General features: G+C 36.7%; 1 protein-coding gene across 2 annotated transcripts in view; it reads left to right on the top strand.

The window, feature by feature from the left end:
* The window catches only part of tln2b (talin 2b), a 679,676-nt gene that overhangs the window by 449,795 nt on the left and 206,776 nt on the right, over positions 1-23,105 (top strand). For both annotated transcript variants that reach the window (XM_039773443.1, XM_039773442.1), the window contains exons 15-19: positions 14,367-14,547; positions 16,620-16,733; positions 17,075-17,183; positions 17,419-17,627; positions 22,975-23,073. In XM_039773443.1, the coding sequence (XP_039629377.1) occupies positions 14,367-14,547; positions 16,620-16,733; positions 17,075-17,183; positions 17,419-17,627; positions 22,975-23,073 (712 nt within the window). The remainder of the gene's footprint in view (positions 1-14,366; positions 14,548-16,619; positions 16,734-17,074; positions 17,184-17,418; positions 17,628-22,974; positions 23,074-23,105) is intronic.

Below are 23,105 nucleotides of genomic sequence, written 5' to 3'. Positions count from 1 at the left end.
GGGTTCTGAATTGTAACAAACATGCCAACTAAAACTAAACCAACAAAACATATTGCTGTAGTAGTAAAGAGTGGGTTCAAGTTAACAATTTGGTTATAGCAAAAATCTGCAGCTACTGTGGACCTCCATGACTGCAGCGGAGTACTTCTGCTCTAGTACAATAAACCCATCTCAGATATTTAAAGAAAGTGTTTTCCTAAGCAAACTACAGGCAATTATTTCACATAAATGGGAAACAAAGATAATCACAAAAGAAAGTAAACGGAGCCGACAGCTTAGACTAGAGATGTACCATTGAAAAGTGCTTACAAAATGGCTCATTCGGAGTAGTGGCTGAATAGCAGAAACACTTCTAGGCAGCCAAATAGCCCAGTATCAGGGCTCTCAAGTTTTCTGTTTGCTGCTTAATCTAAGTGCAATTTATTTACCAAACCCCTCAAAATGCTTTTTTTTTGTTCAGTTTTTAATCCATCCGTCTTTTATTGTCAACCTACTTAATCCAATTTTTGAATTCTGGTGAGTCAGAGTTCCTCCTGCCAGAATCAAGCAAAACCCGATTAAAGTCTATTAGTGTGTTGAAAAGGTCAAAATAAACAGAGGAGATGAAATGAATGGACAGAGCTGCTCCAAAGAGCACAGTATAGAAATGTAACATGGGTAGCTTTTAAAATCTAATAGTCGAGCACTTTTCAGGAGCTTTCTTTATACGCTGTGGCCAGGGTTTGTCTTTCCCAGCTGCATTATTCTACAACAAATGATAATACTTTGTTGTTGTAACAACAGTCAAACAAACTTGCACTGACAGGATGAATTCTGTATTGTCAGTTATTTTGTTCCTTTTCCTCTGACTGCACCTTTCCAAAGTAATGTTTGTTTGCTGGTTCAGTTTGCTGAAATGATTTTTTGAGTGATTAAATATGTGCCGAGGACTCCTCTTACCTCACATTGAATCAGACATATTACAGATAGAACAATAAAGAGGGGTTTGTACCAAAGCCAGGATTTAAACTCACACAATGGCGTGCGTGTGAGCGCGTAAGACAGCATGTCAATATTTTAAGATTATATTAAAGTTGCTTTTATTATTCAACTTCAAAGGAACAAATTGTGAATTGTGCTAGTTAACTTTTGAACCGCAGTGGAATCTGTGATTCATGCAATTGTGAGCAGTCATTATTAAATTGAGACATTCCAGAGAGGCACAGAAAACGGTACAGGTGGTTATTCTAGCTTTTTCATGAGTTGTTGACTGCTTTTAAAATTATTTCCAGACATTTTTCTTTACAAGTAAACTTCACTTCTACATTGCAGATCCTGCCAAACCTATCTATTAGATCTGTTTAAACAGGCAACTGGAATGGTTGACATAAACAAAGCATATGACAGAACTTACTTAGACTTTCAAAAAGCCTTGGACTTCCAAGGCCCCCACTGAAGATTAATTCTAAAACTAGGAGTTGTAGGCATCAGAGGTAACCTACAATACTAGCCCTCAAGTTGGTTAAGCAAATGGAGATAAAGAGTTCAGTACAATACAACATATTTTTTTGTACGGCGCACTTCACTAATCGCAGGCGCAGACTTTTGTGAACTATTCTTTTTTTAAAATATATAGATTATACAAATTACTAAATACAGAATGGGTACACATATAAATGCAGATTTGTTAAAGCACACAAAGAACAAGGCAGAACACAGACAGAGTACAGATGAGAAGAGAATGCTCCACGTGGAGTGCGGTCATCAGTGGAGTCCCTCAGGGGGTCTGTCCTTGGACCATTACATTGTTTAATGACATTGATTTTGGGTTAGTTAGTTAACTTATGAAAATCATACCTTGACACTAATATTGTAGGTATGATAGACACTGATGATATAATTCAAAAAGACCTGGACAAACACTGAAAAAATATAGTTTGCTGTAGAAAAGTACAAAATGAAACATGTGGACAAAAGGAATGTTATTTACGTTTTACATTACGTTTACTTATTTGGCTAACGCCTTTATCCAAGGCGACTTACAACATTTATGATACAGTTGGTTACATTTCTTTTGGTTTTCCAAAAGGAACACAGGCAGGTCAAATGTCTTACTCATGGTCACCCAGTATCAGTAGGGGGACTTGAACCCAAGTCCAAACCCTTAACTATTAACCACACTTCTGCCAGTTATAAATACAAGGTGAGACATGCTGTACTAAAGGAAGCAACCTCTGAAAAGGATTTAGTTTATGTTGATACAGTTTCATCATCTAAGCAATGAAAATGGCAAATAAAATGTTATTTCATAAAAATTGTTAAATGTAAATCGAGGGGCATTATGCTCAGATTATATAATACAGAATATCTGAAGCAATGTTCCCTCTAAGATGAGCGCGTGAGTGATCGCTCACACGAATATAGAGCGTCGCTCATACTTCCCGCACGATCGCTCATTCCAACGGCGTCGCTCGTACTTATTGCGAAAATTGGTGCTCATAAATTTTTGGCTTAAACAAAATGTCGCTCATAAACAATGTTTTTTGCTCACTATATGCTACTCCTTAGAGGGAAAATTGATCTGGAGTATTGTATGCAGCTGTGGTCACCACGCTATAAAAAAGACATAGGAGAGTTGAAGCTGTGCAGAGAATGGCAACCAAGTGCAACTCAGGACTTAAGGACATGTCCTACTGTGACAGACACGGACGATTAAACGCATTTAGTCTCAAGCAGAGAAGACCATGTGGGACCCTAAACCAGGTCTTCAAAATTCTCAAGGACAATGATACGGTAGATCCAGCAGAATTCTTTCAACTAATCAGTGAATCACGTACTTGAGGACACCAGTGAATATTAATGAGAAGTGCATTTAAGACTGAAGCCAGAAAGTACTTACTAAGTTGTGAGAATCTGAACAAAAATAACAAAAAAAACTATTGAGAAGTATTTGGATGAAATATTGGGACAGCTTAGCCATTAGCTAAACAAGGCATCTTGATGGATTGAATGGTCTCCTCTTGTTTTATCAGTTTTCTTATGTTGTTCTATTAATATGCAAAAGTCCAAGGCTCCCAAAAGAAAATTGTTTTTGAACGTAGATTTCTGAAAAGTATGTCTTTATTTGCTTGTACAGACACTATAGGATAAACAGAAATAGACGTTGATATAATAAATAAAGATAATATCTTGTGCTTTTCAAATCTTCATTGATATCTTATCCTATATACAGTATCTTACAGTATATCTTATCTTATACTGTGAGATGGTTAGAATAATGCAGGTGTCATTCTTTCCTCAAGGCACACCAGCCATTCCATATCCAGCTGTATGTGAGCTGAGAATGTCTTTTTATTATCAGATTCTTGATCCAGAGATCAAAAGGAGGCATTAGTCTGTCATCTCCTACCTTCTAAACATATTATAAGTCAGTCTGTTTAGTAATTTTCCTTCACTTTATTTTTTGTTAATTCTTACAGTTTACATTTTTCATGAGATCTAATCACCCAGAATTCAAATTTGATCTTTCATTTTTCAAATTTACTTGCCCTCAGGTTGATAAAAATAGTTTGCATCTTATTTACAGTAGATGCCATTTTGTGTTCCATAGATGGCACCATTTTCTTTAGTGGTGGCCTCATGTTGTTATGGAAACCTGGAAATGTACCCAGTGGAGGTACAGCATAAAAGTTCAGCATTATGGGTTTCCTGGTCATCTGACTCTGCAGATGTAAGCTGAAACTTAAAAGAAAATCAAAAAACTATCTGCCTTCCTGCTTAATGAATTTGACTTCCAATTTCTGACTCTTGGTTTTGCCTTTTGCACATGTATTTGACTATGATGACTCTTCTGGTCCCATTCAAACAAAAATATCTGCCCACTTTCTTCATGGCAGTACAAAAGTAGCTTCAACTACAGCTAAATAGAAATAGCAGCTAAAATAAAGTTAAACATTTTAGCAGCTGAATTACAGTGTAAACAGAAAAAACAATTCAGTACCGAGAGGTGCAGTTCTTCTTCTTCTTCTTCTTCTTCATTTTATTATTATTATTATTATTTATGAAGCAGTTGCCCAAAACAATGTGAAAATGATATCTGAAAACATGAAGGGTGATTTGCTTTTGACTTGTACTACAAACCATCTAAGTTTGAAGACTGTGGTGAACGTACACTCCAATGATCTCGTTTCTGATCCAGGGCTCATGGTTTACCCCTGGCACTTCACCACAGTATAAATCTTTGAACTGAGATGTGGTGTGGTGTTACTCCATGGCAATTCACTTGGTAATGAGGATGAGATTTGCCCTGTGGACGGAAGGAGTGTAGTGCCAACGCTGTACAGAAAAGGTGGATATAGACACAGAGAGAGAGATCAGCTGAAGTCACCAGGAAGCAAAAAGGTCACAGTGTTCAGAAGTGGTCTCTGCGTTGCTGACTAATGGAGTTGCTCAATTTAGCTAGTGTTTCAAAGAGATTGCTTCTGAGCCATATGATGTGGGTTCATGGCTGACCACCTGTAGTTCACCACAATACAAAGCTTCAAACAGATACTTTGTGGTGTGAGTCCATGGCAATTCAATAGGTAACGAAGATGGAATTCCCAGTCACTTTTAGGCCAGATTCATCCATGGTTGTTCCCAGATGTGTAATATACAGTGCTGTAAAATGGTATTTGCCCCCTTCCTAATATCCTACATTTTTACTTATAACACAAGATCTCATCTCCAAAGAAATTTCGTATAATACAAAGGACAACCTGAGTAAACACCATACAAAGATTTTAAATTAACATTTGATTTACTGAAGGAAAAGTCCAACAACTCCTATATCACTCATATGAAAATGTAATTGGCCCCTTAGTCACTTATTTAACCAAAAAAACAAATTTGAAAATTAGACTAGACACACCCAAACTTAATTGCTGCCAGCACTATTGAATCTAAACATCACTTAAATAGAACAATTCTAGCAATGTAAAGTTGACTAAAGGGTCTCACCAAGCAGCACACCTTGTCTCGATCAAAAGAAATTAAAGAAGTCCTGAGTAAAAAATTTACTGAAACATATCAGTCAAGAAAAGGTTAGAAAGCAATCTCTGAAACATTGGGACTGCAGTGAACCAGCATGAGAGTCATCATCTCCAAATAGAGAAAACTTAGAACAGTGGTAAACTTCTCTAGGAGTGGCTGGTCTAGCAAAATTACTTCAGACGCACATAGAAAACTCATCCAGGAAGTCACAGAAGAAGCCAGACAAAAATCTAAGGAACTGTAAACCTCTCTGAGCCCAGTTAATGTCAGTGTTCATGATTCCAGTGATACCAGTGGGAGAGCTGCAAGTCAAAGACTACTGATAAACAAGAGGAACATAAACGCCTGTCTAGCACACGTCAAAAGAACACCTTGATTAACCCCAAACCTTTTGGGAGAATGTTCTGTTAACTGGTGAGTCAAAAGTGTAGCTTTTTGGAAGACATGGATCTCATTACATCTGCTGTAAAGCTAACACAGCTTTCCACAATAAGGACATCATGCATAAAATCAAATATGGTGGTGGTATTGTGATGGTGTGGTGATGCTTTGCTGCTTCAGGGCCTGGGTGACAAGCCATAATTGAAGGAAGCATGAATTCAGGTCTCAATCAAAAAATACTGAAGGAGAAGGTCTGGTCATCTGTCTGTTATCTATAGCTCAAGCACAACTGTGTTATGAAACAGTGCATAATCTGCAGCACAAGAGCAAGTCCACCTCTGTCTGTTTGAACAAAAAAAAAAATAAAAATAAAAAAAAACACAAACAAAATTAAAATTTTGGAGTTGCCTGGTCAAAGTCCTGACTTAAACTCTATTGAGATATTGTGGCAGGAACTTAAATGGGCAGTTCTTAGTTGGAAATCCACCAATATGGCTGAATTAACACCATTCTGTAGAATGTTTCTCCACAGTGATGGAAAAGACTGATCTCCTATTACCCGAATTGTTTGAGTGCAGTTGTTGCTGCTGAATGTAACACAACTAAGTGTTGGGTTTATGGGGGGCAATTACTTTTTCATATGGGTGATACAGACATTGGCGAACTTTTTTCCTTCAATATATCAAATGATCATTTAAAAGTTGTGTATTGTGTTTACTCAGGTTGTCCTTTGTATTAAACTAACTTTATTTGGTGATCAGAAACAAGTGTTACGAAGAAGCAAAAATAGAGGGAATCAGAAAAGAGATGAATCCTTTTATCATGGCACAGTTTACAGTTTATTTTTGTATAGCCCAAAATCACACAGGAAGTGCCGCAATGGGCTTTAACAGGCCCTGCCTTTTGACAGCCCCCCAGCCTTGACTCTCTGAGAAGACAAGGAAAACTCCCAATAAAAACCTTGTAGGAAAATTGAAGAAACCTCGGGAAAGGCAGTTCAAAGAGAGACCCCTTTCCAGGTAGGTTGGGCATGCAGTGGGTGTCAAAAGTAGGGGGTCAACACAATACAATACACAGAACAGAACAATTCCTTAAGACAGCATAATAATAAAAATTTTAGAAGTACGGTTTAACAGTAGATGATATGACATAATTAGGTTTGGATACTGTACTATACATCTACCAATGTAAATGCTCATTTGTCTGCTGGACAGAAAATGAAAGCTAGCATTGCATGTTTTGACTCTGGCTTATATGTCTTGTGTACTTACCCCTGCCTGTTACTCTTTCAGTGGCACACAAACATACAGTGCGCTTCATAATGTTTGGAACAAAGATCTCTTTTTCCTTGATTTACCCCCCATTTTAAAGTTACAAATCAAACAATTCAGACATGATTAAAGTACACATTGCAGAATTTAATGTAAGGGTATTTGCATACATTTTGGTCACACAACACTTTTTCTACATGTTCCCCCCATTTCAGGGCACCATAATGTTTTGGACGCAGCGATAGTAGGCCTAGTAAAGCCATCATATTTATTCCTTTGTCGCATATCCCTTGTATGCAATGAGTGCTTGAAGTTTGCGCTTCGTAGACACAACCAGATGCTAAGGATCTTCTCTGGTGATGCTCTGCCAATCCTCTAATGCAGCCATCTTCAGCTCCTGCTTGTTATGGGAGCTTGTCTCCTTAAGTTTTCTCTTCAGCATATGGAAGTCCTGCTCAATTGGACTGGATTGTCAGTTGAGGAATTTTCCATTTTTTGGCTTTGATAAACTCCTGTGTTGTCTCAGCAGTATGTTTGGATCATTAGCTTGTTGTAGTATGATGCACTATCTAATGAGTTTGGAAGCATTTACTGGAACCTTAGCAGATCAGATGTTTCTGTACCTCAGAATTCATTGTGCCACTGCTATGAGCAGTTACATCATCAGTGAAGAAAAGTGTGCCAGGACCTGTGGCAGCCATACATACCAAAGCCATAACTCCTCCACCACCATGTTGAACAGATGAGGTGGTCTGCTTTGGACCTTGGGCAGTTCCTTTTCGTATCCACACTTTGCTCTTGCCATCACGCTGATACAGGTCCATCTTTGCCTTGTCTGTCCACAACACATTTTTCCAGAGTTCCACAGGCTCTTTTAAGTTCATTTCTGCAAACTGTAATCTGGCCATCCTGTTTTTTTTTTTTCCAAACTAGTGGTTGTCATCTTGCAGTGTGACCTCTGTATTTCTATTCATGAAGTCTCCTGCAGATAGTTGTCTCTGACGCACACATCTGCCTCCTGAACACTGTTTCTGGTCTGTCAGACAGACTTTGGGGACTTTTTCTTTAACACAGTGAGGATTCTTCTGTCATCAGCAGTGGAGGTCTTCCTTGGCCTCGCAGCCTCTCTGTGTTTACTGAGCTCTCCAGTGTGTTCTTTCTTCTTCATGATATTCCAGATAGTTGATTTACGTAATCCTTAAGGTTTTACTGATGTCTCAAATGGTTTTATTCTTGTTTTTCAGTCTCATTATGGCTTCTTTGACTTTCATTAGCACACCTCTTGTCCTAATGTTGAACAATGGCAACTACAGACACCAAAGGGTAGAAGCAGGCCGAGGTATCTTATGAAGCAATGAAACACACCTGTGAAATCACCTGGGACACCAATTGTCCCAAACGTTATGGTGCCCTGAAAAAGTGTTGTCATTTCTACATGGTGTGACCAAAATGCATACAGATAACCTTAAATTAATACCTAAAATGTTTGATTTGTAATTTTAAACTGTGAAGCAGAGGGATAAATCAAGGAACAATGTGTCTTTGTCCCAAATATTCTGGTGGGCACTGTGCATACAGAACATACCATCCCATCGACTTCTACTGTTCTTTTGCTGCTGCTAGTGCGCCTCACTCTCTGTATCCTCTTCTGGAAGATTTAACCCTTTCCTGTACAATACTATAATACCAGCAGTGCCCATACTCCTGGCAATTTCATGTCAAGTGGGCATACATTCAAAATAATACTTGTATGTAAAATATTTCAAATGAATTATTAATTAGCAGATCCAGAGTAATGTTTATGTCGCTCTGTTTGATTTTTGATTAGTTTCACTTAACATTTGACATGCTTTTAATCTTTTTCACTGTCTTACTAGTACCATAAGCCTTGTTAATAATAAAACAACTATTTTATTTGCAGGATTGGACTATTTAACATAATGCTGTTAGTATTTTTAGCATTCGGTATTACTGGGTGGGCAACTGTTTATATTGACATTCCATTCAAAACAAGCTTTGTATTTCTCTATAATAACAGTCAGAGGAAGTGCAAGTCCTCTAAATAGCTCCACTGCCAGTCTGTGTTATTTATTTAAAAGCACAAAATGCAAGGATAGAGGAAGCACGTGTGCCATAAGGGAAAAGATTTTGTTTTTATTACTTTCCCTGTATTAACTTCTATGAGAACTACATGCAGTGGAGTTTTCTTCCTGATATCGAAAATATTATTAAACCAACATTTGATCCTGCAAAAAGCATCAAAGAGAAAGATGCAAACTTCAGCCTGGAAAATGTTCTTTCTGATTTTTTTTCTTCTTACTCTCATCCCCTTGGACATTGTGAGGAGTTCTGTATATAATTCCAGTACATTTAAAGTAAGACCTGACATGCCAGACAGACACAAATGAATATTTGTGCATTTGGAAATTAGTAAGGACCATGTGCTGATTTATATTGAAACTGGATTGCTTTGTCTCAAGTTTTTCAAATCCTTCATTCATCATCTCTGCCTTCAGTTCTCAATGAGTTCAAACTTTAAAATTCATTCATCCCAACAGTGATCTTCTAACGTTCTAAGATTAAAATTAAGTCATGAGTCAGCACTGCACTGAAAGCCTCCATTGCTACACTGCTGTGCATTCTCAGGTTTATTATATCTCTTGGTTTATTTTTAATGACAAGTCACCTTTATAAATGTGCAGTTGATTTCTAAATGTACACTTGAATTACCTTGCTGACTTCCATTGAAGTAAGCAAGGTAATTCATCTGTTGAGAGAAATAAGATTTTCCTATCAATCAACCTATTTGCACTTTAAAGTGCTTTAATGAGATTTTATCGGCCATCTTAAATGCACACATTGTACTAATTCCTCATGAGATGTGATAACATGATACCCACGCATATCCAGAACGGACATGCTGCTAGATGTATAGATTGTGCATGTTTGGAGCAGGTATTAAATGTGGGAAAATCAAATGACATATTGCATAAAAGAACATAGCAGTGTTATTTGGAGAGTTTATTATTGCCTTACATACTCTATTTGCAAGCCATATTAAAGCTTACAGCAAAAAATAAAGTGGAATGAGCTAATTAGTTGATAGCAATTAAAAAGAAATCATACACACACACACACACACACACACAAAGATGTACAGTTTATTAGTGTCACAAAAAGCAATGCATGAGTCTCTGGTATGTGCCTTTTGGTGTTCGCCATTGAAAGCAGTGTTAATGTTTGTGATTTTCCGTCTGTTGGTATGACAAATGCAGTGTATTTTATTGATACCAATATTTGTGATGTGCCATCTTTTATGACACAGACATAGCAACCGACTGGAGGAACAGATACACAGACATTAATCCTTTTATTAGGGTGGACTCACTACGGTATCTGTCTAAGACATATAATTAAATCATTTTAAAACATTTGGTGTTTTTTCTTCTACATGTATGTTCAGCGCCTTTCCTCGATATTCGTGTGTGTGTCTGAAAGTGTTTTTTTACCGGCACTCCCTCCCTCGAGCATGTTTCCCTGAAGCCTGCTTAATTTCAAGGTGGCTTGCCCACGCCTTCTATTTGGTTTTATACTTCCCATCTTTGAAGGCGACTCTCTCAGCGTGCCTCCTACTCCTTTACACCTCCTTGTGTGTCTCATTCTCACATTTACTTTTTTGACCTCGTCACCATAGCCAAACTGACCAATCAGAGTGGTCTGAGAAAATGGACACACAGATCTTAGTGTTTTTTTATATAGTAGATAAGATATGCTATGTCACAGTGAAGTCATATCAGCTTGTTACACAGTAATCCAAATTTTCTTTTTACTTTTCTATAGTCCTGTTGTAGCCTTGAGAGCTGAGTTGTAATGAGAATATGTAACTTACATTTTAATAAATTGTCTGACTAGCAATATCTGAGTCCGTTTTCTTTACGTTGTTTAGCTTTTCATATTATAGAGGTTCTCTGCAATGGTAGTGAAAGTAAATGGTAAATGTTCTGTGGTAGTAAATGAAAGTCAAATAAGCCACCTGGAGGCCAGTTTGTCAATGGGAAGAGGGAGGCAAAGCAAATATTGTACAAAATAATGCTTAAGGAACACATAGTCAAAATCTTGCTGATCTAGTCTAACTGGTTGTCCATTCCCACTACTGAATATTCTGGGTAGAACATTATAAAATTGCAAGCCATGTTTGTATTATGTACAGTGTGGTAATAACCATCTAATCATATTGAATAATAGCTGCCATAGAAACTTGAGTGAGTGGACAGAGAGAACAGCTGGGCCTTCAGTCCGGACTGGTGGATCCTCACTATTAGACGTAAGAAAGTAGAAGCCACAAAGCTAAATCATTCTTTGCTAAGAGGTTGGAAAATTGAATTTTAGAATTCAAAGACGGTTAGCATTACAAGATCTTGTGTGGCTGACAAAAGTAATAGACAATGTAAACAAGTATTCTGAAATTTTACAACAAAAGCCTTCAAAAGTTTCTAACCATGTTTTCAAAGGTACAAATGTCTGAAACTCTTTTGGCAGTTGCACAAACAGTATAGCATATAATGATTTTAACCAAGACTTTGATACATTAGTCTTAAATGGTTTTCAGATTATGGTTTACTGGGAGAGCAAAAACAGGTGCACAGACTCAGATGATTGCCCTACCTGTGTGTTAATTGTGTTGTTCCAATTAAGTTCATTAGAGAGATAATCTTTGCTTTAATGGTTGACCGAACATGTTAATTCTGCATTCATTCTGAGTTAGATTCCAGCAATTGGTTGAAAAAACATGGGTATCCCCAACAAAATATGTGTCATGGGTGACGGATGTTTTTTGGAAGGGTTTGATTGCAGTCCAAAATTTAAAAAATTCAAGTCTGCTTCAGACAAAACCAATGTAGTAAAACAATCTACTAAATAATAAAACACTAAGGTCTGCGTGTCCAGTCCCTGTAAGCGATGTGATTAGTCAGATTGGCTTTGGTGATGTGAACAAGTGCAAGTGTGAGACACACGAGGAAGAGTAAAGGCATGCTGAGAGAGTCGCCTTCAAAGAGGACAAGTATAAAACAGGGCAGGAGCTGAGACAGACGCCTCGAAAATATTGACAGAGTCTGAGAAGCAGGCTTTACAGTAACATGCACGAGAGGGGGAGTGCTGGTGAAGAGATGTTCAAACCCACGTAAATACATAGGAAAGGTGCTGAAGGTACATGTAGGGCAAGAGATGGCAAATATTTTTTTTAATAATTCTATTACCTGTTTTTGACAGGTAGCATGGTTAGTACCAATATATTTTTGTTTTCTGTTTTTTCTCTGTTCTTTCTCTCCTGTTATTTAACAATGAAAGCCATCCACATCTTCTAATGGCGTCTATGGGGGCAGGAAGGGAGAAGAACAGTCTTTGTTCTGTTTTCTAGTAGGAGAGACACTTCTGTATTTGTCAGGGCATTCCTGGCACTTTTGTAAAACATTACTGAATGCTGTGGAGGCAAAATCAAACACTGAAATACCATTTAGTTGATAATTAATATCAAGTTAAGTTAGATGTGTGAAGACACTTTGGTGTCAATCATTGTTTGCAAAATAGTCCATGTGTCGCCACAAAGTGATCAAGATGGCTGTAAAGTTGATGCATGGTTATGTATGATTCAGCATCATAAGCATTACTTTTATTCCCACCTTAATAATGAATATTTTTATATACTTTTATTGTACTATGATATGAGAGATGGCAGCCTAGCACAAATCTTTAACATGGATGTCTGAAGACCACCAAAAAGCCAAAATACTGTTATTTATTGAAAGCTACATAGAATCGGGCACTTGAAACCATCTACATTTTTATCTTATGTTAACATCCTAAATGATGACAATTTTTAAATAAATAAAGCAATTCTGACTCCTCATATAAAACATATACCATTTTTTAGAAATTTCCACTGGGTAATTTCAGTCCATCCAATTTCTAACCTGTTAATCCGGTCCAGAGTTGATAGGAGCTTGAAGCAAATTGGGAGCCAGTTCTGGATGGAAAGCAGTTTGTTTATGGTAAGAAGAAATTCTGTAGTGTTATCAACTACAGTCAGTGTGTTTACATGCACACACATAATCAGGTTAAGGTGAATAACCTGATAAAGGCAGATTCCTAGTTACTTAATAATTCACGTTTACATGCGCACGTAATGTTTTGGAGTTCTTCTTTGGCTAAATGCTTCAACATCATTAAACTGCACAAAAAAATGGACTTAAATGTTGTCATCAGCCAACGTGAATCCAACATTAAACATTACCCCCATGACCATTTTCTTGTTTTTTTTATTAATATTTAGTCAAATTGATGCTTTGTTTGTAAGTTTCCATTACCGGACTGCACACAGCACGCTTTTTCTTGCTTGGCAGTGTGATTGAGCCCTGCAAAGACCCAGTATGTGTACATCTTGCCTTACAGTGCTGCTGGAATAATAACAATGCAAGTATTTTTTCTTCAGTAAGATGTGTTGGGTCACTTATTACTTTAAAAAGTAATCATACTACTTAACACACGTTACTTTTAATGTGTTATCCTACTGCTCTCGAGATTGTGTTGCTGAGTTTAGCACTGCACATACAGATCATCGATACAAATGTAGTGATTTCTGAAATATTAAGACAAATTATTTTAGCCAGGAGAAGGAATATTGAGATCGCCCGAACATTTGCCTCTAGGAATGTATTTTGTAGATGCTTCTACCTGCGGCTGCTGAAAGTATGCGTGAAGCAAATAACATGAGCAGGCTGACAGAGTACAATGGACACGTGCAGAGTACAAAATCCTTAGCAGTAACCTGGGTAGGGGTTTACATGGCCGCATAATTGGGTTATGCGGCAGAGAAATCTATCTCAGTTACTCAGATTTCTTAGAAGTCAATAACCAATTTCTTTAATCAGAATAAGGGTTTACATGGCATTTTAGAAACTGGGTTTCTGAAGCGCAAGCAAATGTGTTAAGTAATAGCCCAAAACCAATGATTCCCTAATGTTGCTGAGAGAGAGGCTGGTGACACCTTCAACTTTGTAAAGATGTGTGCAATAAATGTTCATTTAATGTATAAAAACAACACACCCAAGTCATTTCTCTGGTTCACTCATCTTTACTTGTACATACTGATGTAGCAATCTGCTTTTAAATAAAGATAGTTGTTTTTCTATCTTGCTCAGCATTATAACTTTATGGTGGTATATAATTAATTTGCATTAACAGAAGGTATGTAAAGTGAAAATAAAAGGTGTATTTTTACATTCTAACTTGTGTAGTGGTTGCCTTTTCAGTTCTTATCTGATCCAAATAAATGCATCTGTTGTGAGGTGTACATCATGTAGTAATAAGGGAGATAAAATAAGGTCGACTTTGATGTTTTTTTTTTTAAATCAGTGCTGTAGTTAACAAGTCAAAACAACACAAAGTTTGCCTGCATAATGTACGGCTTGCTTGTTTCATATTCATTTGAAAATCGTCTGAGCTCTTAAATTTTACACCGTTTGGCTTGCTCTCTCTCTCAAGGGTGGGGATCGATCTGTTCTTAGCATAATTCTTTTTTTTTTGTAAAAACTTGATTGCTATGTATTGATTGTAATAAAATTAATAAATAAAAAAAAAAAAATAAAAATAAAAAAAAAAGAAAATCGTCTGAGCTCCAGTTGCTGTTTGTTCCTCTTTTTATAGGTCTACGATTTTGCAGCAGCAGTTTAATCGTGTGGGCCAAGTAGAACATGGATGTGTGGCATTACCAGCGGTCATGCGTTCAGGATCTGCCGGGCCTGAGACCTTTAACATAGGCAGTATGCCCTCCCCACAGCAGCATATTATGACTGGACAGATGCATCTTGGACACATGCCTCCATTGGTAAGGAAAAATAGTGCATAGAATATCCACCAGTTACGTAATAGATGGAGATTCTCATTTCAAGACATCATCTCTTTGCACCAAGCTGCATGCCAGTGTTTTTTCAAAACCTGTCCCTTTAAGGAAGTTTGCAAATAAAGTCCTTCATTGCACCAGCTGCTCTTTCAAACATCTGCAGGCAAAGTCCGACTTCATGTATGGACACCCGATCTTTTGTCTTTTCATTAGTTCCCACTGCCCCTTTCTTTCAAGTGTTGTTTTCACATTTACAATAGGCCAGTTTTACAGGATCTTGATTATATTCATGGCAGCTCTTTCTAAAGAAATTTAATTCAGGTCTGGCACATCTGCACAGATAAAGTACTCAAGAACTGCAACTTGTGGGTGTCTTTTGGGTGTTGCGTAACACCATCCATTCTTCATTGTGCAACAAAGACTATTGAAACATGGCTCATTCTGTGGTCACACATAGTTTGTTCACAATGAGTTAGAGGCGTACATTTTTGTTTTGTTTATTTTTTCTTGTAATAAATCTGAAGCATGAATTGCAGCTATTTAGCATAGTTGGTATTTTATATATAGAAGACCGTTTTCATCTTTTAACTTTTTTTTTCTCATATTTTAGTATTAAGATTATTATTATTAATTACTATTGTGATGCCCCTTGTGTGGATGATAAATATATATTAATCGATACAGTGCTGCATATATAGAGTAGAATGTATGTCTGCCTGCCTCTATGCTCTCTATATAATTCTACACCCTTTGCCCAATTTAGAGCAAATTTTGCATGGTTGCTCCCTAGGATCATACAGACAAGACAGACTACTTTGGAACTTAAAATTTTGACCCTTGTTGGTCCCAGTATTTTTTTTTTCCCCTATGTGCTACACTTTTGCACACTAGTGCCACCTGCTGACTCAAAGCAAATGAAGCATATTTGCCAGACTAGCAGAGAAAATCACCAGAGCTTAACATTACTTACTTGGGCAACGCCGTTTGCTGCTTCTGTCTACTGTAATATAAAGAAGAGCTTTGTGCATTTTTGTAAGGGGGTGTTGAGTGAGGTTTGATTGAGAGTAGAAGTGCAACGCAACACAATGGAAAATCAAAGGGTTGTTGTTTAATTCCCACTTTGTCGGGTTTCCTCCATAATTTAAGCACTTTAGACTGTCCACTTTGAAATAAGAGGACAAGTCAGACATGATAACTTCATGCTCACAACCCTGCAAGGAGTTCCTGCAAATTGTAGACTCAAGAGAGTAGAGACATTGATAGACAGGCAGTGTGGATGGCAGATGGGACAGATGACAATAATAACAGGGTCGCCATTTCAAAAACAAGCAAAAAAAATGTTTTCTTGCCTTAACCCAGGGGTCCTCAATCCCAGTCCTGGAGAGCCGCAGTGGCTGCAGGTTTTTGTTCTGACCTGGTTGCTTAATTAGAAAGCAATTCTTGCCAATAAAGCACTAACAAGCTATGAAATTAAATTAACTCTGCTATGTCAGGTCATTCTCATATCCTAGATTTTCTTTCCCTTTCTATCATGCAAATGATTTGAAGGCTAAAATGGACGAGTAATTCTCAGTCCTTCACTTTTTTCTCTTCATTTTTCTTCCAAGTATTTAATTAAATCCAACAGTGCAGATAAATACACACAGGTGTAAATGTAAATAAGCTAAATGGAGAAATGCTGCTCTCTCTTGTCATTTGCATGTTATTGATAATAAGGAGAAATTAAAATAGCTGTTTAAGACAAAATTAAGCAATAAGGGCTCAAAATCACTAAAGTGAAGCAGAAGTGTTACTTTAGCAATAAGTGCTTTTTATTAAGCAACTGGGTTGGAGCAAAAACCTGCAGCCACTGCGGCTCTCCAGGACCGTGATTGAGGACCCCTGCCTTAACCCATTCTACAAATATATGCAGGTAGATACTATAAAACAATTTTCCTGTTATATTAGTATTCTTCACTTTCAAACACAAGTACAGACTTGAAACTATCTTATGATACTTTGCTGTATTCTTTACATGAAATGTGATAATTTAGTTGTTGAACTTCATTTTTTAACAGAGTTCAGCGCAACAGGCACTAATGGGAACTATAAACTCAAGTATGCAAGCAGTCCAGCAAGCCCAGGCTGACCTCAGTGAAGTGGACAACCTCCCTCCCTTAGGACAGGACATGGTGAGAACTGTGCCACTAATTTTAGAGATTCTTTAAACAAATGTATTGTTTTTAGTATAACATTTATGAAGAGTACTGGTGACCAGTAATGTTCAATATTTAATAGAGTAACATTCCAGGTACTCTTATTTTTTTTTTAATTTGTGTTGATAATATAAGTATAGTTGCGGCTGTTAGAAACTTTAGGTTTGATTTTGCTGGCATCATGGTCTTAGAAAACAGATATTGTTACAATTTACTGAGTAAATATGCCATTTTTAGGTTCCCTTTGCTTTATACAAATGATTGATTGTTATGATAACCCAGTCCTGTATATTTATTTTTTTCTTCTCCTTCAACAGGCTTCAAGAGTTTGGATACAGAATAAAGTTGATGAGTCAAAACATGAAATCCATTCTCAGGTTGATGCAATCACAGCAGGAACTGCTTCTGTCGTCAACCTTACTGCTGGTGAGTTTCAAAGAACAAGGCAATCATTTCACCTTCCCTACCCACACCTATCGAACCATCCACAGAAGGTCAAATCGTTTATGAAGGGGTTTACATAATTTCAAATACTTTAATTTTATGAACAGTAATTGTTTGCATAAGAAATACCAATATTTTGTAACTCATTCTGAAATATGTTTGAAATCCGAAGCTTTTCAAATGCTAAGCAGATGTAATATGTTGTTCCTGATTTTAGGTGATCCTGCTGATACCGACTACACTGCAGTGGGCTGTGCAATTACTACTATTTCTTCTAATTTAACGGAAATGTCCAAAGGGGTAAAACTCCTGGCTGCCTTTATGGATGATGATGTAGGCAGTGGGCAAGATTTAATGAAAGCAGCACGGACTCTGGCTGGCGCTGTCTCTGACCTACTCAAAGCTGTAGAACCAACTTCTGGAGAGGTGAGACAATTCATTTGCACGTCTCTCTGTATGTAATAAACTTTAAAAACTCAGTGAATGTCTACTTTTTAAGTTATGTGTAAAATTATGTTTGTATTCAAAAAACATTTTTCTTTCTAAATAATGGTATATTTGGAGTCTTAACAAGTATTCCATTAAGTAATTTATTGTTAATCCATAACAAGGAAGGTAAACAAATTAGGAAGGTTAACGATTAACCATTGTTGAATTGAATTTAAACCAACTAATTTGATCAATTGTACAATTTATACTTCCACTAGGGAATATATTTGCCTTGCAGCATTTCAGCATCAAGTATAGATTTATATTCAGGTATGTTGTTAATAAATGTTGATCGTCAAAATTTGGCAAATTAGATTTCACAGTGAATATGCTGTGTTCACTGAATATATATTCCTAGAACTTTGTCTCGTGGCCAGCTTACAATGAATATTTTTTCACAGCTTCCCATCATGCTTTGGGAATCCAGAGTGGCATCATAACCCAATCAGTACTCCATCCTGATTTGCACCCTGAACAAAAAATAAATAAATAAAACTTCTAGTATTTTTATTTGAAAGGGTACATTAGCTGACCATAATGAGAATAATATGAGTACTGCCACCAGATATATAACACTGATCCCTGTGGCCTCACTTGCAACTCTGCATGGCTAATTGGCGTGCATAATTAACCATGTGTCGCAGCTGTGATTCAAAACAAGCTTTAAAGGAGGCCTCCCTCATCTCAGTCAGAAAACTCCAGTGACCCACTGAAATAATAATAATAAGGAATGATTTATTACTATTTAGAATGGTGTTTCTTTCTTCTTGATAGAAGAAAAAAGTGTGAAGTATCTGCACAGATACATGGGAAACAAAAAAGGATGTTCAAGCTGACCCGTAGCCATGACTTCAAACAATGGAATGAGCCAGTCTCGCACTGCCACTTCAAGAATGAAACTCTGTGAGCGCAGGAATTTATATTTTATTTTCTTATTTATACATTGTGGCCGCTGTTGTGTTTTTGTTTTTTTTTTTGTGGTATTTATTTTGTCTGCGTCTTTTGTTGTTTGAGGCACTGTGGCGGAGTGGTCAGCACTGCTGTCTCACAGCTCAGGTCACATTTTTGGCCACAGTATTCGGTCCAACATATCTCTGCTTTTCTAGCTATCAGGGATGTTCAAAAAGACCATTGTACCATTATAATCCACTCAAAGCTAGTTTAGCTTATCTTTCCCCTTTGACTTTAATGCATTTTGCAGCAATCGGTGACGTCCTCAAACATTTCTTTGATTTTGCCAAAGTCCAGATGTAGTAAACTCCAAGTTATTTTTAACAGAAATAGGTACATGAGGGCAGTATTTAAGTCACATTTAAGATCATTTTACATCTGAAAATAGAATATTAACCTTTATTGAAAAAAACACTATTATGAGCATTTTAAGCAAAAAGTTGTAGAAGTACATTGCAAACAGTATAATGACTGTGTTGAAACACAAAAGAAACCAATGTAACACAAAAAACACTACCATACCCAAAACAAGCACCCCATGCTAGGTCAGTCTGCAGCGCTTATATTGGCAGCATTAGCAAGGAACTCGCACAGAACGTGTGTACAATGGGGAGAAGAAGCATGTTGGTAATCAGCGTGGTTGACAACCAAGGACTTTGGCAGTTAGTCAATTACTTTTCATCTACTGACACTTTTATTTGCTATAAGAAATTATTTTAGTCAGCAAAAAGAAAATAAAAATGTGAAATGCTATACATATTAAGGGGTATTGCAGTCATATAACTTAGCAGCCAGCCTAGATGATGAGCATTGTAACATGTAGCACTTTAAAGGAAGTTAAATAAAAAATAGGCTGCAAGTTTGATATTTGATAGTCCCAGTGTTAATAAATAACAGATGAACAGACCAAATACCTCACATGTGAATGATGATCCCCCTGAGGGTGGAAACCGTTTCTGAATCTCCTAGTCTGTGTTATGATGCTGAGGTGCTATGTAGTAGTTTATAAAGCTGAGAAAAAATTATAAGTGTGTTTATTAGTCTTGTAATTATTACAGCAACTTTTGGAATAGAGTGGTAATTGACTGTAGGGAAAGTTTCGTGTTTACCATCACCATCCTCTTAATGGCTTTTCTGTGTCTTTTTTGTTGTGTTATTATATCACACAAAGAGTTCAATGAGTGTTTATACATTTTCTTTCCACAACTGTTGAGTTCCTGGGTTTAAAAATTTCTTCCAGGACATTTTTTTGTCTTACTACTCTCCCGCACAATTTAAATATACAAAATATATCAAAAATTGTCTTCCTTTCTTCTCTTGAAAATAACACATTGGGTGTCAGATATAAAAAGCGACTGTCATAGTACAGGTGCAGTCAGTGGTGCAGCACATAAAACCAAGACTTGTGTTTAAGTATTTCATCATGAAACATTAGAAGTCAGGCTGCTATAAGCTTGCACTAATACAAAATTAGCAAGTTTACATTAAAGGCATTGTAATTATTTATAAAAATGACAATATAAATAACACACAAATGTACTGTACATTTTATACATCTGTACTGTATTTGTAATATGCTCACTGTTTTTCACTCTTTTACACTTTGCCATTGCCATACATGTCAACTTTTAAAAAAACATAAGTCATTTTTAAAAAATGTATAAAAAATGACAGGGCTTTCCAGTTAATTATCTGTAGGACCTCTTCAAGAAGTGACACCATTGAGAAGTGCAGAGATGTTAAAATCATTGATGAGATATTGATTGGCATAATCAAATGAGATGGTGCTAAAGGGACAACCTCCTTTTGTATGACATGTTACCCTTTATCTGGATTCTTTTTCATTTGGTAAAAAGTGATGTGGAAGTCCATTCCTGACTTCCTTACTCAAAGAAAATTGCAAGGTGAAATAGGAAAGCCAGTTTGCAACAGTCCATGGTGCCATGCAACTGTTCCCTTCATGATGCTTTAAAAAATCAAGACAGCTATCTGTTTTGATTGCTCACAAATACAACAGTAAGGAGTGTGGCTTCTTAGAAGGAAGGCACATTTTGGTTGTTAAGACTTCATATGTGATAATCAGTGGTACAAAAAAATTACACAATTGGGATATTTGTGTATGTCTCTTAAAGACCTCAACCCCCAGCCCCAACGTGGTAATATTTACATATTGGAGATTCCACAAAATGAATCAACAGTTTAACTTGGTCATTTTCTGGATTTACTTCTGTTAGCCAGTTACCCCCAAATGCAAATGCCTCCAAGGATATCTGAGCAGGGTACCACCCAGGCACTGACTAGCTGGCTGAGTTTATGTGCATTGCATTTAGAAATGTTATTCATGCACAGATATCTGTTTCTGATTTTTTTTATTTTCTTTTTGTTCACCACCACAAGTCAATATGAAGCGGCATAATGCTATTATGATTTTTTCCATAGTTCACACTGTTTTTAAAATACTTCTGAATTGTTGGCAATCTTCCTAGCAAGTTAAACAGCAATTAATACCTGCAAGGAAATTAAAAACATTGTTCAATTTATATAGCGCCTTCAGAAAGTATTCAGACCCCTTCACATTTTTCACATTTTGCAATGTTGCAGCCTTGTGGTAAAATCATGAAAATTAATTTCTCCCCACATCAAGCAAATGATAATGCAAAATGAGGATTTCAGGAAATTTTGCAGATTTGTTAAAAATAAAAAACTGATCAAATCAAATGAAACTTTATTTTTAAAGCAAAATTTTAAAACACCTTAAGTGTAAACCAATGTGCTGTACAATAAAATGAAAAAAAAAATATCAATAATAAATCAGTAACCAAAGTACAAAAAAAAAAAAAAACATAAATACTAAAACAAATAAGTTAAAAGAACCAATTACAAGATAAACAATTTGCACAAAAAAAAGACAAAAGCCATTGTACTGCTACTGCTGCTCCGGGCAGCTTCAGAGAAATGAAGAATCTTCAGACAGCCGGAGTTCCTTCTGGACCTTTCTCCTGACTTTTTTGCGTAATATACACCTCTGTCAAAGGGACCAGAGTCTACTATTTGTGGCCTGGCTTTTTAAACTGAACTTCTTGTCTCTTTTTGGTTATCTGGTTTTTTAAAGAGGATGTTAAGAAATGCTCTAATCTTGAGGTGTAACACTTAATGAGATTTAAGTTTAGTTGAATTTAGAAATCACTGTGCTAAATGAGACTTTGGATTGTATCTCTTTGAAATTGTGGAAATGCTGGAAAACTTTTGGCCACTAGGGGGAGCCTTAGTTTTATAACACCAGAACTCCATTTTGTAATCCAGAACACCAGACATACTTCAGAAGTTGTTTAGGATTGGTTAAAAGCTTCTGTTGGCCATATTTTCATTGAGACTGGAGGTGAGTGTTGAACAAGAACTCATCTTGCAGGGGTCGAGTAAAGACCAGAGGAGAAGGAATGTGCCCAGAGACGCTTGGCCAGGAGCACGACTCTGTGCTGTGGATTTGTAAACCGACATTGTAGCCAGAAATTATTACTGTTGTGGGTAGACCCAGGAAGTTTAGGCCTTATTTGTTCTTTTGTACTTTTCTTGTGGTAATAAATATTTTGTTATTTTATAAAAAAAAAACCTTTTTGTTTTCACTTTGGCTTCCTAAATCTTTTTTAGGGTCCAAGGATAACCCATACTGCTTTTGCAGATCTTTGACTGAAAAGAAGGTTAATTGTTCCACCTGAAATAAAAACACCAATATCATTCCTCAAGCTAGCAATTATATTTTATCACAAAAATGTTTATTGCATGAAGAAAATAACTTTGCAGGAAATTTCTCTGCTCGTTTTGGTATTCAAATAATTGCATAATCTTGATGAATAAAGGGCCTTAAGGTGACCTGAACGTAATATACTTGCAGAAAAAAAGGCTTGAAATTAGAATTAGACAATTCATATATAAAGCACTGGATAACAATCTCCTCCGTTCTCATTAATCAAAATAGATTTGCTGACCTCAAATTTTCTGTCAGATCCCCAGACTTCTTACGCAGAAAGAAGGGTTGATGCAGCTGAAATGAACTGTGAAGCATGTGAGATTAGCTCATCAAAAGATGTACATGTGTATCACACTTTCAATATTAATAATCGACACAGAAATACCTAACCTCCTTTCTATTTATATTCATTAGTCATTGCAAGAGGAAAAAATCTGTGTCTCTTCTCTATAGATAGCAGTTAAGATTTCACTATTGTAACATTTTTTCTTGTAAGCATATTTATCTTAGCTAATTACAACCCAAGCAGTAGCCACCTATGTTGTAAATATGTACTTATTTGAATTAATGTTTCCCTTTTTTCAGCCTCGACAGACTGTGTTGACAGCAGCTGGAAGCATTGGGCAGGCTAGTGGGGATCTGCTGAGACAAATCGGTGAGAATGAGACTGATGAACGATTTCAGGTGAGCCCTTTATTGCTTAATTGGGTTGCTTT

The sequence above is a fragment of the Polypterus senegalus genome, chromosome 12 (genome assembly GCF_016835505.1).
Source record: "Polypterus senegalus isolate Bchr_013 chromosome 12, ASM1683550v1, whole genome shotgun sequence".
NCBI lineage: Eukaryota > Metazoa > Chordata > Cladistia > Polypteriformes > Polypteridae > Polypterus > Polypterus senegalus.
The sequence above is the reverse complement of the archived record's forward strand: the minus strand, read 5'-3'. Positions and strand labels throughout refer to the sequence as shown.